The sequence below is a fragment of the Orcinus orca genome, chromosome 19 (genome assembly GCF_937001465.1).
Source record: "Orcinus orca chromosome 19, mOrcOrc1.1, whole genome shotgun sequence".
Taxonomy (NCBI): Eukaryota; Metazoa; Chordata; class Mammalia; order Artiodactyla; family Delphinidae; genus Orcinus; species Orcinus orca.
The window spans coordinates 10,819,799-10,835,707 of record NC_064577.1 but is presented as its reverse complement, the minus strand read 5'-3'; the positions used below and the strand labels follow the sequence as shown (position 1 = coordinate 10,835,707).

Here is a 15,909-nt window from a genome sequence, read left to right as displayed (position 1 = left end):
GGCAGGAATAAAGACACAGATGTAGAGAACGGACTTGAGGACACGGTGGGAAGGGGAAGCTGGGATGAAGTGAGAGATTAGCACTGACATACATACACTACCAAATGTAAAATGGATGGCTAGTGGGAAGCATAAGGAGATCAGCTCCGTGCTTTGTGACGACCTAGAGGGGTGGGATAGGGAGGGTGGGAGGGAGGCTCAGGAGGGTGGGGATATGGGAATATATGTATATACATAGAGCTGATTTCACTTTGTTGTATAGCAGAAACTAACACAACAGTGTAAAGCAATTATACTCCAATAAAGACGAAGAAAAAAAAAGGATTCCCTGGCGGTCCAGTGGTTAGGACTCTGTACTGTCACTGCTGAGGGCTCAGGTTCAATCCCTGGTCAGGGAACTAAGACCCCTGCAAGCCACGTGACGTGGCAAGCAAACAAACAAATACATACATACATACATACAGGCTTTATTGGGATGTAATTCACATACCAAATAATTCAGCCATTTAAAGTGTACAATTCAGTGGTTTTTAATATATTCTCAGATGTGTAGCCCTCACCACAGTATTTTCATCACCTCAAAGACAAACCTCTTACCTTTTATTCAGCCCTTCCTCCCCAAGGCTTAAGCAACTACTAATCTTTCTGTGTGTAGGTTGTCCTGTCTTTCTTTCCTATGAATGGAATCATACAATTTGTGGTCTTTTGTGTCTGGCTTCTTTCACATATCTTAGTGTTTTCAGTGTTCATCCATGTCATACCATGTATAAGTACTTCTTTGATTTTTATGACCAAAAAATTGTACTCCACTATATGGATATTTTGTTTATCCATTTGTCTGTTGATAGATATTTGGGTTGTTTCCACTTTGGACTATGAATAATGTTGCTATAAACATTCATGTATAGGTTTTGGTGTGGACATATGTTTTCATTTCTCTTGGGTAGAAACCTAGGAGTGGACTTGCTGGGTCATATGAGAACCCTGTTTTATCATTTGAGGATTTCTCCACATCCTCACTAACACTCATCGTTATCTCACATTGTGATTATAGCTATCCTGGTGGGTGTGAAATGGTATCTTATTGTAGTCTTGATTCGCATCTCCCTAATGGTTAATGATATTGAGCATCTTTTCATGTGTTTATTGGCCATTTTTATATCTTCCTTGGAGAAACGTCTATTCAGATCCTTTGCTTACTATTTTATTTATTTATTTTTTTGTGGTACGCGGGCCTCTCACTGTTGTGGCCTCTCCCACTGCAGAACACAGGCTCCGGAAGCGCAGGCTCAGTGGCCATGCCTCACGGGCCCAGCCGCTCCGTGGCATGTGGGATCTTCCCGGACCGGGGCACGAACTCATGTCCCCCTGCCGGCGGACTCTCAACCACTGCGCCACCAGGGAAGCCCTGCTTACTCTTAAATTGGGTTATTTGCTTTTTATTTCTTTGAGTTATAAGAGTTCTTTATATATTCTAGATACAAGTCCCTTATCAGGTAGATGATTTACAGATATTTTCTCCCATTCTGTGGATTGTCTTTTTCATTTTCTTTTTTCTTTCTTTTTCATTTTCTTGATGGTGTCCTTTGAAGCACAAAAGTTTTTAATTTTGATAAAGTCCAGTTTATTTTTTTCTTCTGTTGCTCATGCTTTCAGTGTCATATCTAAGAATCCTTTGCCAAATCGAAGGTCTGTATTATTCTTGTAGGACCAGATTGAGAGTGCACCAGAAATTAAATATTTGAAGGGGGTCACCATGCTGGCTTCTTGTGATATCTGTTTTTCTATATAGCACTTAGGGCACAGCACACTCAGCCTCCTGTCTACCGATAATTTTTATGGCATTTGCTCACTTCCATTCTTTTGTGGTTGGGAGAATCAGGGCTGCAAACCCAGACGTTTCCTGAGACATTCATAAGTATCTCCTTAACTTTTTCCAGACTTTATATTCATACGTTTTATTTTTTTATTTTTATAAATTTATTTATCTTTGGCCGAGTTCGGTCTTTGTTGCTGTGTGCGGGCTTTCTCTGGTTGCGGCGAGTGGGGGCTAGTCCTCTTTGCGGTGCATGGTCTTCTTATTGTGGTGGCTTCTCTTGTTGCGGAGCATGGGCTCTAGGCACACGGGCTTCAGTAGTTGTGGCACGTGGGCTCAGTAGTTGTGGCTTGCGGGCTCTAGAGCTCTCAGGCTCAGTAGCTGTGGCTCACGGGCTTAGTTACTCCGCGGCATGTGGGATCTTCCTGGACCAGGGCTCGAACCTGTGTCCCCTGCATTGGCAGGCGGATCTTAACCACTGCATCACCAGGGAAGTCCCTCATACATTTTAAAACCTTTCAACATGATGAAAAATACCATCTTAGGCTAAACCCAAGTAAACACTACAAACAGTATAGGCAAAGATGAGATTTCATAGAGCAACTCTCAAAACGAAATAGAAAATATATTTCCTGTAAGATCCTTCGGTGCTTTTTTTTTAAAAGAAATTTATAATTGTTAAATTTTTAAAAGTCAGACATTACAGAGATTTATAGTTTTGTAAGTAACAGTTTTTCCTAATCCTACCCTGAAGATTCAACCCCTACTGTTTGGACCTCGTTCTTTTTTCCCATATAGATTTTAACATGACTCTTAGTTTTTGTTTTTATTTGCTCATTTACACAGGCTCCGTTGCCTACCCTGCCATTAGCTCCTTGCTCTCCCTCTCCTTTCCCTGCCCTCCCCCAGCTTGTGGTCTCAGCTCAGGTTACTGACACTCTGGAGAGCTCTCTCTCCTTTCTGAACTGGTGACTGATCCCATCAAGGAGAAGGTGTTGGGGACCTGTCTATTTTTGCTGTCAGCATACCACTTCCCACCTCTGTTAAACTTTTCACTTGGCAGGAAAGGTTCCTCTCTTCCATGTTCTATAAGGACTTTTTGTACCTAGATTTAAAAAAAATTCCACGAATCCTTGAAGGTTATAACCAGTCTAGCCTGTAAACCTTGATTCTGTAATAAATCTTATGAAATTTTTCTTGATACAGTTTTTCAAGAAAAACTGCCTTTTTTTCCCCCTGCTGTTCTTTAATTTATATATACATTTGGTAGTTATCTAAGAATCCCAGTTTTTACTTTAGAGTTGCTTTAGGATATAATTGGGAGGATATTTGCGGGGGTGGGTGGAGGAGGAATTTTAAAAGAAGACAACAACAATTTAGGGAAAAAATAAAATAAGATTTAAACTGAATTTATTACAGAAAAACAGCTGATCACCTTAGAAAGCCTCTTTTTGCCATACCTGCCTCTGGCCTAACAGTACTTTGCTTTTGTGGTAGGTGTTCAACAAGTGTTTGTTTGAATGAATAAATGAATAAGTAAGTACATTTTGTCCTCTTGGAGTTCATACTTGCTTCTGAGTTTCAGTCTTTTTGGTCCTCATTCACTAACTCCCTTCAAATTTAAGCGGGTAATAGTGGAAGTGTCTAAGCTATTCATAGTGAATCCCACATTGTAAGTCACTTCAAATTTTAATTTTTCCATTTATGAAACAGTTCTGAGGGAAAAATATGTAGTTCACCCATACACGTTTTTTGGTTAGTAATGTTATTTCTTTAACATACTGAATAATAACATGGCATAACACCTGCCCCTTGAAGCCAAGAGTGGGTTGGAGTTCAAAGTCCTAAATTTTGAACCGTCTAAAACAACATCTGAAATTCTGGTTGCAGAAAATCTTTAGCTTTTTTTGTTTATTTTCTTTCACCCTTATAAACCCAATATCCATTTGTTTCTTGAATCTAGGCGCTCCGGGAGGTGGTATTAAAATACCGTGAGAACATCATTAATGTGCGGACAGCAGCAGATCACGTGGAAGAAAAGCTGAAGGCTGAAATACTTTTCCTGAAAGAGCAGATTCAAGCAGAACAGTGTTTAAAAGAAAACCTCGAAGAAACTCTGCAGCTAGAAATAGAAAACTGCAAGGAAGAAATAGGTGAAGATAAAAGTGATGTAGTTTAGAATTGAAGGCACTAAATAAAACTTTTTCTCTGGTTATAACAGTCTTAGAATGTAGAAAACAAAAAAGTATAGGAAAGAACTAAGTAAGGACTCAGTCCCTTTCTCTGGATGTTGATATATCCAGTGATTAGGAGTTAAAAAAAAAAAAAACCCAAAACTCATCTTTTTAGGGGCTCTGGTGGCCTCTCTGGCAATTACTAATAGATAGGAAATTCAGGACTTGAACCCAGACACTGGGGAATATGAGTAGATGGGTGGCATTTCCTTGCAGAACTCAGAAGTGTTAACAGACTCCTGCTGGGATTAGCTCCCCCCGCACCCCCGAGCTAGGTGTAGGTATTTGATGCAGAGACAGTTTATGCCATGGTGTTCTTGTGTGGACTCTCACTTTTCCTGAGCTTGATTATGATGCTGATTGGTTGGGGATAATTTTGAGAAAGGGGTGTTGGTCCCTCACCCCCATTCTGCCCACTGTGTTCAGTACAGCATTTGACTTTCATTGCATGAGATTGAGCTTATGGGGGAAAGGAGTGTTTTAAGAAAAAATTTAAATGCAAAATAATGACTAAATGCTAACATGTCTCCTCCTTTTTTCCTCCTAGCTTCCATTTCTAGCCTAAAAGCTGAATTAGAAAGAATAAAAGTAGAAAAAGGACAGGTGAGTTTCATGAGTTTCAGATTGATTCTGTCAGCAGCCAGTATTTATTTATTGAATCCTACTGTGCTAGACTCAAGGAATGAAATATAGTTAGGACATAGTCCCTGCCTTCAAGCAACTCCTGGGAAAAATACAGTGGAATATGGGCGTGATGATGGTAGAGACCATTTAATGAGAGCCTGCTCTGTGTTGACTGGAGGAGGTACAGGGAAGACTAAGATGTGACTTAGCCTGGAGCTTCCACTGTGGTGGAAGGACAGGCAAGCTGTGGTCTTGACATGATAGATACTTAAAGCTACAAAATACTTAGATACTTAAAGCTACAAAATCTTTTACAAACAGGAGGTGATGTTTTCTAGTTGGCTTAGAGTCTCCTTCTCTTAGACACCATGAACACCTTTTGGTAGATGACCCCATTCAGCTTACTGGCCTCGTTATTCATTGACTCAATGACCTTTGCTGCTGTGCTGCCCTGCCTTGCCACACTCCTGCCTGCACCTTGCCCCACTTCTGACATCTCACTCCAGGCTCATGCCCCTGACCCCTGTCTACCATCTTTCCAGCCCTTAATCCCGTAGGTTCATCTGTCTGAGTACCTCATTCAGACCTTCAGTTCCTTAAACTTTTCCTTTTCTGCTGGTTTCAGCAACTTCTTTCTTTCTTTCCTTCTAAGCAGCATCTGACATGGCTTGCCTCTTCAACTAGTCTCCCACTAACTCCTGCAAGCCCCCGATTCCTTGTTCTTGTGCTACCCTCACTTGATACCGCCTAACCCTGGATTAATCCTGGTGTCCACCTTCTATGCATCTGCCCCCAGCTGCTGGTTCCACTGGAATGAGGAACACTGCGTGGTCTTGCTGCCAGGTGCTGCTCAGTAGCCTTTCATTTGCTCTTTTTTAAAATTTTGTTTATTTATTTATTTATTTATTTATGGGTGGGTGGGTGGCTGGCTGGCTGGCTGGCTGTGTTGGGTCTTCGTTTCTGTGCGACGGCTTTCTCTAGTTGCGGCGAGCGGAGGCCACTCTTCATCGCAGTGCGCAGGCCTCTCACTGTTGCGGCCTCTCGTTGCGGAGCACAGGCTCCAGACGCGCAGGCTCAGTAGTTGTGGCTCACGGGTCCAGTTGCTCTGCGGCATGTGGGATCTTCCCAGACCAGGGCTCGAACCCGTGTCCCCTGCATTGGCAGGTAGATTCTCAACCACTGTGCCACCAGGGAAGCCCCTCTCCTTTCCATTCCTCACAGTGGACGTTTCAGTCGCCGCTCAGCTCGCCCCCTTGTGACAGCGCGTGGCGGCCTTGTGCCCCCGTCGTGAGCAGGGCCCACCTTCAGCTCCTCGGTCGCATGCTCTCCTGCTTTGCTTCCCAGCCTTCTCGCTTCTTCAGAGGAAAGGGTGACCTGTTCTGACTAGTCTTATGTCACTGCACATGTGCTTTGACTGGGTCGTGATGTCACATCTTTTCCTGGCATCCTCTCCATCTTCTCCTTCCAGTGTGGGCCTTGAACTTCTGCCTCTTTATTTGTCTTTTCCATTATGCATAACCAATCTCAGAGGTCTCCTGGTAAGAGGGGAAAAGTTTCTCTTTGGATTGTACTTCTTCCTACAGCTACCAGTCCTTCTTCCTTTTATACCCAGAGTTCTTGAAAGAGTCATCTCCACTGCCTGACCTCCCAGTCACTCCTCAGCCCACTACAATCAGGCTTTGGCTCCCACTGTGCTATCAGGTTACACTGGCAAAAGTCGCCAGCGTTCCAACGTGTCCCACCTTTCCCACTCCCTCTGCCACTGTTTGGGTTGACTTCAGTGCTCACCTGGCTCATTGTAACAGCCTAACTTCTTTCCCTGCCTCCAAAATTGATCCCCTTCAAATTGCATTTTCATATTCATTTCATATTCATTCATTTCATTTCATTTTCATATTGAAACTGCTCACTTGACTGTGAGCAGTCTAGTTTAAAACCCTTCAGTAGTTCCCTTTATCTATAGCCCAGCTGGGATCTCCTGCCTCACCACTGCCTCTCCGGCCTCAGCCTCCAGGGCCCCAGAACTCTGTGCTGTAATGTAGCAAGAGCTCACCTCAGTTCTTTAACTCATTTTTTTATACGTCAACTCCCTCTTTTTGGAGTATCTCCCTCCGCCTCCCGCTTACCACCCTTTAAGGGTCAGATGTCATCTCTTCAAGGAAGCCCTTCCCAACTTTTCTGGCAGAATTAAGTGCTTCTTCATCCATGTTCACATGGCATAGTTAACTTACATGTCTGTCTCTCCTGATTTTTCCATCCCCAGCCCTTAGAACATAGGAGGTGCCTAATAAATGTTTAATAAGAGAAAGAGTAGGTCTTGAAGAATCAATAGAAGATCCACAGATATCAAAGGGTAAGAAGAGCATTCCAAGCATAGCCAGTATCCAGGGCCTAGGAGGATGTGAGCTTGGGTGCATTTCTCCAGGCTGCAGGCTCCTCCAGGCAGATGTGCTGTGACCTGTAGGGAGTTTCTGTGTGTTTCAGCTTTTCCCTTTTTCACAGTTGGAGTCCACATTAAGAGAGAAGTCTCAACAGCTTGAGAGCCTTCAGGAGATGAAGATCACTTTGGAAGAACAGTTAAAGAAAGAAACTGCTGCTAAGGTGACATTTTTGTTGGTAGTTTCGTAAAAAAGCAGTGTGAAGAATGTAGAATCACATCTTCGCTGTTTAAAAAACAAAGCCTTGCTGCTTTGAAATAGTGCCACCTTCTGAAAGTTGGCAAGACTCTCCGCTTGCAGAAAGAAAATGGAATGACTTTATCTCAGTTGGGTTAGATGTGCACACTGCCAGCTCTGGAGGTCTGTGTCACAGGCTTAACTGGCTTTTTAGGCGTTGAGCTAAAGGCCATGAACCAAACTTGGCGCTGCCATAGCCAGAAGCATTGCTGTGGAAGTGCCATTCCATTCGATTCGTTTCTGGAATACTGTACTGAACCATATTTGCTGCCTAAATTCTGATTAGTCCTGTCAGAATAAAAATGCATGGGGCCAACTGTGGGGGAAGTTTGGTTTTGGTGGGCTGTTATCTAACCTTTAAGTGTAAAAATGTTGTGTATGTGTTATTTAATAGTTCTCTGTTTTTAGAAAGGCTCCTGCACAGGGGGTCCTCCTGAAGAGTTTCCCCGTAAGGAAGACTGGGGGATAGCTGGGGCTGCCTAAGGCATATTCATTGAGAATTTTCCTGGCAGATGCTTGACTGTTGTGGTTGTCAGAGGAAATCCCTAAAGATCCTGTCCTGTTGCTATGACAGCTACTGATCATACAGCAGCTGCTTTTTGATGATTAATCATTGTCACCAGGCTGCTGGGGTTGAGGGGTGGAGTATGGCGCTTTCATTCATTTTTTTTGTTTTGTTTTTGTTTTGTTTTTTTGTTTTTGTTTTTTTTTGTTTTTGTTTTTTTTTGTGTGTGTGTGTGTGTGGTACGCGGGCCTCTCACTGTTGTGGCCTCTCCCGTTGCGGAGCACAGGCTCCGGACGCGCAGGCTCAGCGGCCATGGCTCACGGGCCCAGCCGCTCCGCGGCACGTGGGATCCTCCCGGACCGGGGCACGAACCCTTGTCCCCTGCATCGGCAGGCGGACTCTCAACCACTGCGCCACCAGGGAAGCCCTCATTCATTTTTAATTTGGCTCTCATACTCAGTTCAGTTTAGGACCTAGAACAAGTACCTTAGGCAATGTGCACCCTTGCCCTGTAAAGATAGAGTCAAAGGGAGACTAACAGGATACAGGAATATGATGGGCACCCACCTTTCCTCTCTAGTAGTAGGAAACGACAAGTGCCTAGATTTCCTGAGTGATTTGACGTATGGCTCTCCAGCATTAATCCTCATTCAAACCTTGTATTTTTTTAGGTTACTGTTGAACAACTAATGTTTGAAGAGAAGAACAAAGCTCAGAGGTTGCAGACAGAACTAGATGTCAGTGAACAAGTCCAGAGAGATTTTGTAAAGCTTTCTCAGACCCTTCAGGTGAGGCATTTGGGGAACCCCTAGACAGAACGCTGAGGCGGCACTTTTGGGGTTCTTGGTACCCAGGAGAATTTGCTAATCCCTGACTGGCCCACTGACAATAGCTAGAGGATTAGAAATTATGGCTGCCCCTGCCCCAGCTCCAAATGCCGGCCTGGTCATTTAAGCTGGAAACCCTTTTCTTCTTCCTTGCTGGCCCTTAAGGGTAAAATATAAAGTCCTTAGCGTAGCATGTAAGACTCTTCCCAGCCAGGCCTATCCCTACGTTTTGTCCATCTCTCTGCCTTACATTTTATATTCTATGTTCTGATTTTTAAAAACTACTTGTGGTTCCTTGCCCACAGCACGTGTTCCCTCTGGAAGCATGGCCCCCTTGCTCCTTTCTTCCAGGGTCCTGCTTAGCTTTGTCCTCCCTGTGGAACCCTCTCTAGGTCCCCAAGCTGGTATAGTGACATTTAGTATATTGTGCTAAAACTCTATATAAGCTTGTTCTTTTCCCCCAGCTGAACTGTGGGTTCTCAGAGGTCAAGGATCAGGTCTCATTCATCTCCATAGTCCCAGCACCTTATACTGGGTCTGTTACACAGCAGCTTTGGGGAATTGTTTTTTGGATTTAATTGTTCTTGCTGCCTCTTTTCTTTGAAGTGAGTAGTTTCTGTTGAGTTAATCTCCATTTCAGCTAAACCAGTCAGAGTAAACCAGAAGGTCTAGGCAGGAGCCGTCTGCACTTACCTCGCTGCATTATTTCTCTAGGTGCAGTTAGAGCGGATCCGGCAAGCAGACTCCTTGGAGAGAATCCGGGCAATTCTGAACGATACCAAACTGACAGACATTAACCAGCTCCCTGAGACATGACACCCTCATGGCAGGACTCTAGCCTGCACTTTGGGTTTTTAACTCATCTTTAGAGCAACATTAATTATTATTTAACTCTTAACTGAAGAAGAACTCACACACAGAAAAAGGAAGACTGGAGAAATGCTTAATTCTAGTGGGGAGACTGTGCGGCACGGAGCAGCAAACAGCCAGGGTAATTTGCAGTAAAAAAGACCTTTCAACTGGGAATGCTAGCCAGACTCCAGACCTGATTCCAGGGAGTGTGGGATCAGATTTGGTGATGGAGGAAGTGCTGTTTCCTTGCCTGCTTTAGTCAACATTTCCCTGCCCTTCAGCACCGTCCCAGTAGTGTTTGAAATGGCATTTCCTGTTCATAGCTGTTGCAAGAGAGAATTTGTTTCTGTTGTCTAGAGTTCATCAGTAACAGTATTCAGCTAGCAGACAGAGGTGGAGTATGCCGTATGAATATTTTATATTAAAATATGAAGTTTGAGAGCAGCCCACTGGCTAGTGACTGTATTTCCTAGCTCAGTGTATTTTTTTTTTTTAACCATTTTATCTTGCATTGGAGGACCTTAAATGCTACTGAAACTTGCCTGAGAACCATAAGACGGTGGCAGACAACCAATTCAATGGAATTGGAACCGAATTAATTATGAGGACTTGCAAACTTGGCTGGGGCTATTGGAAGTTGAGGTTAAAGGAAAAGCACAAGAAACTGTTTGGAAGCACTTTTCCTGCTACCTGGGTAAGTTTCGTGGACTCACAGGTACCAGGGTCAAGGTGAACTGGCACCATCTACTCTCCTGAAAACTGTTTTAGTTTAGTTATTGGATCAGTGGAAAAAATATTAATAAAACAAGCTATGTCTGACAACATCTAGTATAAATTTATAAGTCTGCTGCTTATTTTATTTTCAACTCGAGTCAGTGGGCCTGAGTACATACTTGTTTCAAAAGTGTCAAATACAAAAATGGTGAAAACTAGGTTTGGCAGATACCTATTTTGTATTTTTCTTTTATATTTTAGACCTGGAGTGTGATAATGCTTATGGTGAAGTTGGGGAAAACCCAGTTAGTTGATCAGTTTGGAAATCTGCTTTGTCATTTCTATGAGATTAGATTCCTTTCCTGTGTGGATAAAGTTTCAATGAACAGGTTGTCTTTGCCGTAGCCTTATGAAGTGTTGCAGAAAGCACAGAATGGATTTATATTCACTGTTTACCTGCAGTACTGTTAGCCAGTGGAAGACTACACCGTTTAATTCATCATACAGATGGTTCAAAAGTAAAACTGTTGTTTTCAAATTTTTGTGATTGGTGTTACGTAACGGCAGAGTACTTGAAGGAACCATATGGAAATTAAGTGGATTGAGTAGATTGTTTGGCTCACATAAAGCTACAGCTTTGTTATAAATGAAGTCATAATGGACTAGCCCTAAAGATCTTTATTTCTGTCTTCCATAGGACAGGACAAGGTAAGGCCTACATACCTCATTCCTTGGGCTATTGCTGTAGTCTTACATTCATGATTATGAATTTTGAAAGTAAACACTAATTATGGAAATAGTGCTATAGGCTTGCATGCATGAAACATTATTTTAATTGGTCTAAAGTCCCTTTGTATAAAGTACTACTCTGTTTCCTTTAAAGGAAACATGTATCCTCATTGAGTTACAGGGAATTTTATTAATTCCAAAAATGCAATCACTTTAAATTATATTAGTGTCAGACTAGTCCCTTGGATAAACTCCAAGCTAATTTGTTTCAGATTATTAAAATTGAAATTGGCACCATAAATCAAGATGGATAATTCATAACCTTCCTGAACGAACTGAACTACAACTCCCAGGGAACTGCTTGGCTGAGACGGGGTACCTTGCTGATGCTGATGTTTTTCTCCATAAGATGGTACTGGGCCAATAAAATTCATGATTAGGAAACTGTTAGCAGTCTCTACAGTGGCAGATGCAAATTGTTGGAACCCAGTTTTTTGAGAAAAATATGCTAGAAAAACCCAAACTGAGACTAGGTTTTGTTAACAGTCTCTACTTCTGGTATGAAACACTTCTTTAAACTGGGTTTTCTTTATAAATGGGAAACTGATTTAGAAGGTAGTATTTAGCCCTTCAAGACAAAAGAAAAGGTCAGCTGGGTTTCACGAGTGTTCCTGTGCTTGTATTCAGTCTGTGTACACGTGTTCTCATGCATGTCTAACCTGATTTACCTCTTACCTGTAACCTACCTTACCATGTGGCTTTTAATTGGCAGTCACTCAGCCATTTCTAGGCAGGTACAGTATTACCTTTCAGAACTCATTGGCAGGTATAAAAATATTACCTAATGCTAAAAGACAAAATCATATACTGTATACCAAGCTATTTGTTTCTCCATTTGAGATCCTACATGTGCACCTCATACCCACTCAGTGACATGTATTGGGACACAGAGCGCAGCCGAACTCGGCTCTGAAAGGAAATACTGCCTGTCGAGGAAGTGAGCCAGCAGTGGCCTTGCAATTGTGGATACCGAGTTCTGCTGTGAGCAGATTTCAGGTATAACCATTTGTTAACTGTACTGAAGGCGTGTCCTTAAGAAGAAAGTGTTCAAATTAAAAAAGCTGCTGTCTAGTATACTGTGTGGCCTTTTCCTTTGAGTTCTAGGGTTCTGTCCCTCTTCAGAGTCATATTTCTGGTGCTGCTACGTTAAAATGCAGCTTTTATTCTTGTTCAAATATCAAGAAAACTCAGTAGGGTTCACGGAGGTCTGGCAATGTGCAGCTGAAGGTCTTGGGCGCTTTTTTTTCCTTTTAAATCCTAGGCCCTTGCTGAATACAATCATATACTTGAGCTTGTATATAAACCACATTCCAATGTTTAAATAAAAGCATTTATTCAGTCATTATAAAACAAGTATAAAAAGTGATGAACAACCACACCAAAGTTCATCCTTTAAAATGCCTCTTTATAAATTAGATAATGCTACCTGTTCGTTTTACAATGAGTTTAAGCCTTCACTTGTGTTAATTTCAGGTGTGAATCTGTTCCTGGTGGTGTCAGAAGTTTACATGATTTCGGATATCATTAATTTGCTTCACCATTTCTCTTATGTGCTCACCCCTGTAAAATCATAAAGTTACTCACTTTGGGTAATACAACAAATGAATAAACCATTAATATTGATTCGTAAGACCTCAGTAATACTGAAGTATCTTAGAAGTGCTCTGCTAGAATTAACGGCTTAAGGTTTCAGATGGATAGTAATGGTAATTCGTTTAAGGCTAGAGGTAGCAAATATAGTAGTGGAACTGCTGGAAATATTTTTGAACATATTCACTGGGGAATACCTTGACCACACAGCAAAATTATAAAGAAAGACATCCTTTTTAACCCTCTCAACTTTTAAGTCCTTATCTATCAGCATCATACACTTCCTGTCCTGGTAATTACTTGACATGCAAATGTCAAGTGGTCTTATCTGGGCAAAGAAAGGTTGATTTTGGCATTTTGCAAAGGAAAAACTACCTCGCACTAACAGCTGATTGGTACTTACTCCTCCTTCAGGATGGACTGAATGCACTTTCGCTGGTAGGCGCTGAGAGTAATGGTGGGCTTCTGAGGACTTAGTACCTTTTCCATCTTTCGTTGCTGATAGTCTTTTTTCATAGTAACCTTGAGTATCAAACAGAACATAGACACTTTAGCTATGGTTTGCTATACATTTTCATAGTATCTGTTTCAGTCTGTTCTTTTTACATTTTATAAAATTATTTTCTGTAGAAGGAACACTTTAAAAAGTACCAGAGGTAGCCACCTTGTGTCCATTCCTACCTGTTTGATGGCATTGCCCAAATGTCGAAGTTGATCAGGTATCAGCTGTAATTCTTTCTTCATGTCTCTCTCACTGTCAGAGAGAACTGGGAGCTGAGAGTGAAAACTGTGGAGTACTTTTTTCATCCTGTAGAAGAGGTAAGCAAACATCTCAGCTTAAGATCTCAGCTCCTTAGGAGGAACACAATCCTAACTAAAGCTCCTAATTTAGGAATCTGGTGTCTGTGAAGGAGGCCTCCACAGGATGGGTTTGGGGAAAGCATCACTGCACTGTCTTCCGTAGAATACACCTCAGAGGGGTATCTAGCACCCGAAAACTTAATAACACTAGTAGTACCTGACCTGAGTAGGGAACGGAATGCTATACAGTTACACGGCCCACTGACCTGGTCATGATATCTTCTTGTTTTTCCTTGGCTTCCTCATATTTGTCAGCTAAGCGCTCGGCCACTTCCCGCAGACTTTTCCTAATGGCATAAAAAGCAAGAGTCTCTAGGAGTGCACCTTGATGGTGAAGCCAGCTAATGTGGTTCAGTATCTTAGGGTGAGACACAGTTCCAGTCTAGCGGAACTATTTTTTTTCTCCCTTGTCTTGGCACTTACCTCTCCTCTCGACAATAATTGAGATCTTCTAGTTGTTTCTTTTTTTGGTCACATAACAATTTGACCCTTCAAGAACAAAAAGAAATTTAATCAAAAGCCAGGTCTAGGCCATTATACAGTGTCAGCTCCCAGCCAGGGACTGATTGGTATGTGAACAGAGGCCATCCTACCTCCGCTGAATCTCCTCCTTTGCCAGGTCCTGTTTAAGAATGTACTGTTCTCTGAACACCTGGGTGGCTCTGCTGATGAGCTGAAGGCATTCTTCGGGAGGAGGAGCCATATCTTTTTCAGATGATCTTAAAAACAAAAAAAAGTTTCTGTCATTACTTTGCTCAGCTGGGTAAAACAACTGAAGACAGACTCACGTCTTTTTACACTTCCTGTTTGTCTTTCTCAAATGCTTCCACATCTGTGTGTTCTCTCTCTATTCTCACTAGCTGATTAAATATGCCCTGTGTTTCTTCCAACTCCAACATAGTAAAAAGTATATGAAAAGAAATAGCTGAGGACAGGCTGAAGAGTAATTACAAAACAGAGAAGGGAGCCAGTTTTTAAAACTGATACGCCCTAAATTACATACTTCAAAAATGCTGGATTTGCAACACTACGTTGCAGAATGCTTCTAATATGTTTTTCAAAGGAATCCGGGGTTTCAGCCAGAATACGGAGGGGAGACTCTGCCACTTCAACATCCTCTCGGGTACAAAGCAGGGGAGGAGACACTGGATGGACTGTGCTTCTGCAAAATAAAAGAAAAATAAAATTTACCATGGAGTTACTTGCTGTAAGTATAGGAAAACCTAAATCACACTTATCCAGAATTCTGAGGATATAAGAAACTATGAAGTGTTACAAATACTCTCAATGGCAATTTCAGAAAGCTTGAAAGACTGCAAACTTTAACAGCATGGCCAATGACTGACTTTGCAATGATTCAAATCTGGGAGTTTGTTAATAACGTTACTTTATAGACAACTTGTATTTCAGAGAGTTGGCAGAAACATGATTTGAAGGTATCTAGGTCACTAATATTTAGAAGTTTTTTTCGCCTTTGGGATTCATGTTTTTATTCTGAAGTATCCTAGTATGACTAGGTCTTATTTTACTAAAGGTAGGGTAGGATTTTAAAAACATGCTGAGGCAACAGGCAAAAAGGCACTTTTTTGTAGTGATTTTATTACTTTTGTTCAGTCTTGCTAGTTTTTAGTCTCTTGTAGTATAAATATCACAAAATTGATAGTGAATTATTTTCTTTTCCAAATGATGTCACTTCTCAAAGAGTATGGAAATCCTTCTAAGGACAGTAAATTAATGCCAGTGTTTTGAACTATGTCAATATCTAGAAGCACATGCCTTCAAATGACACCAAGAGACTGGGGGGAAAGGGGTCTAGTGTTCCAGTACTCCAGTGGCTTGTTAGACACTCCTATTCCTGCATTTATAAAACTCAGAATGACCTTCCAGAGCTGTTGAAAACGGTACTTATAGCTTAATATGGGTTCCTTAAGGGGAACAAAGGTTATGAGTTCAGCTATATACCACCTTTCTTCCAGAGTCTACATATTCTGTGATGTCCCTATGAGTCTGGCAGAGATGGAGAAACTGGACTTTGAAGTCAGAAAGCCTGGTCTTTGCAGCCCAGTTCTCTGTGTTCCCTGTGACTCTGGCCAATGTACATAACCTCTCTGTCCCTGATCCCTCCTCTACAAAATGAGGATAACGGTGCTGTCCTTAGTGCAGGGTTGCTCTGATTGCCGGAGGCTTACTTCTGAGCCTGGCATATAAAGTTTAAAATCATTAAATCAGGGACCTCCCTGGCAGTCCAGTGGTTAAGACTCTGCGCTCCCACTGCAGGGGGCGAGGGTTCGATCCCTGGTCCGGGAGCTAAGATCCCGCATGCCATGTGGCGTGGTTAAAAAAAGAAAAAGAAAAATCATTAAATCTAACTCATATTAATGATGGAGTTCAGTATCTTAGTATTCTTTCCACACTTGGGTAA

At 42.0% G+C, this 15,909-nt stretch overlaps 3 protein-coding genes and 1 non-coding gene across 6 annotated transcripts in view; 2 read left to right on the top strand and 2 right to left on the bottom strand.

Annotated features, from left to right (window-relative positions):
• Positions 1 to 12,110, top strand: part of RABEP1 (rabaptin, RAB GTPase binding effector protein 1) — a 104,813-nt gene extending 92,703 nt beyond the window's left edge. For all 3 annotated transcript variants that reach the window (XM_012531960.3, XM_033423125.2, XM_004266996.2), the window contains 5 exons: positions 3,780 to 3,969; positions 4,598 to 4,653; positions 7,177 to 7,275; positions 8,526 to 8,642; positions 9,396 to 12,110. In XM_012531960.3, the coding sequence (XP_012387414.1) occupies positions 3,780 to 3,969; positions 4,598 to 4,653; positions 7,177 to 7,275; positions 8,526 to 8,642; positions 9,396 to 9,497 (564 nt within the window). In that variant the 3' untranslated portion in view covers positions 9,498 to 12,110. The remainder of the gene's footprint in view (positions 1 to 3,779; positions 3,970 to 4,597; positions 4,654 to 7,176; positions 7,276 to 8,525; positions 8,643 to 9,395) is intronic.
• Positions 1 to 15,909, bottom strand: part of ZNF594 (zinc finger protein 594) — a 258,800-nt gene that overhangs the window by 182,733 nt on the left and 60,158 nt on the right. The window lies entirely within an intron of this gene.
• On the top strand, positions 326 to 398 carry TRNAD-GUC (transfer RNA aspartic acid (anticodon GUC)). Its single transcript has one exon. It is a non-coding gene; the product is annotated as a tRNA-Asp (tRNA).
• NUP88 (nucleoporin 88) overlaps positions 12,353 to 15,909 on the bottom strand; it is a 30,387-nt gene continuing 26,830 nt past the window's right edge. The window contains exons 12-18 of the mRNA XM_004266999.4: positions 14,491 to 14,649; positions 14,081 to 14,206; positions 13,911 to 13,976; positions 13,694 to 13,774; positions 13,308 to 13,434; positions 13,030 to 13,148; positions 12,353 to 12,596 (exon numbers count right to left, since the gene is read on the bottom strand). Of these exons, the coding sequence (XP_004267047.2) occupies positions 12,533 to 12,596; positions 13,030 to 13,148; positions 13,308 to 13,434; positions 13,694 to 13,774; positions 13,911 to 13,976; positions 14,081 to 14,206; positions 14,491 to 14,649 (742 nt within the window). The 3' untranslated portion in view covers positions 12,353 to 12,532. The remainder of the gene's footprint in view (positions 12,597 to 13,029; positions 13,149 to 13,307; positions 13,435 to 13,693; positions 13,775 to 13,910; positions 13,977 to 14,080; positions 14,207 to 14,490; positions 14,650 to 15,909) is intronic.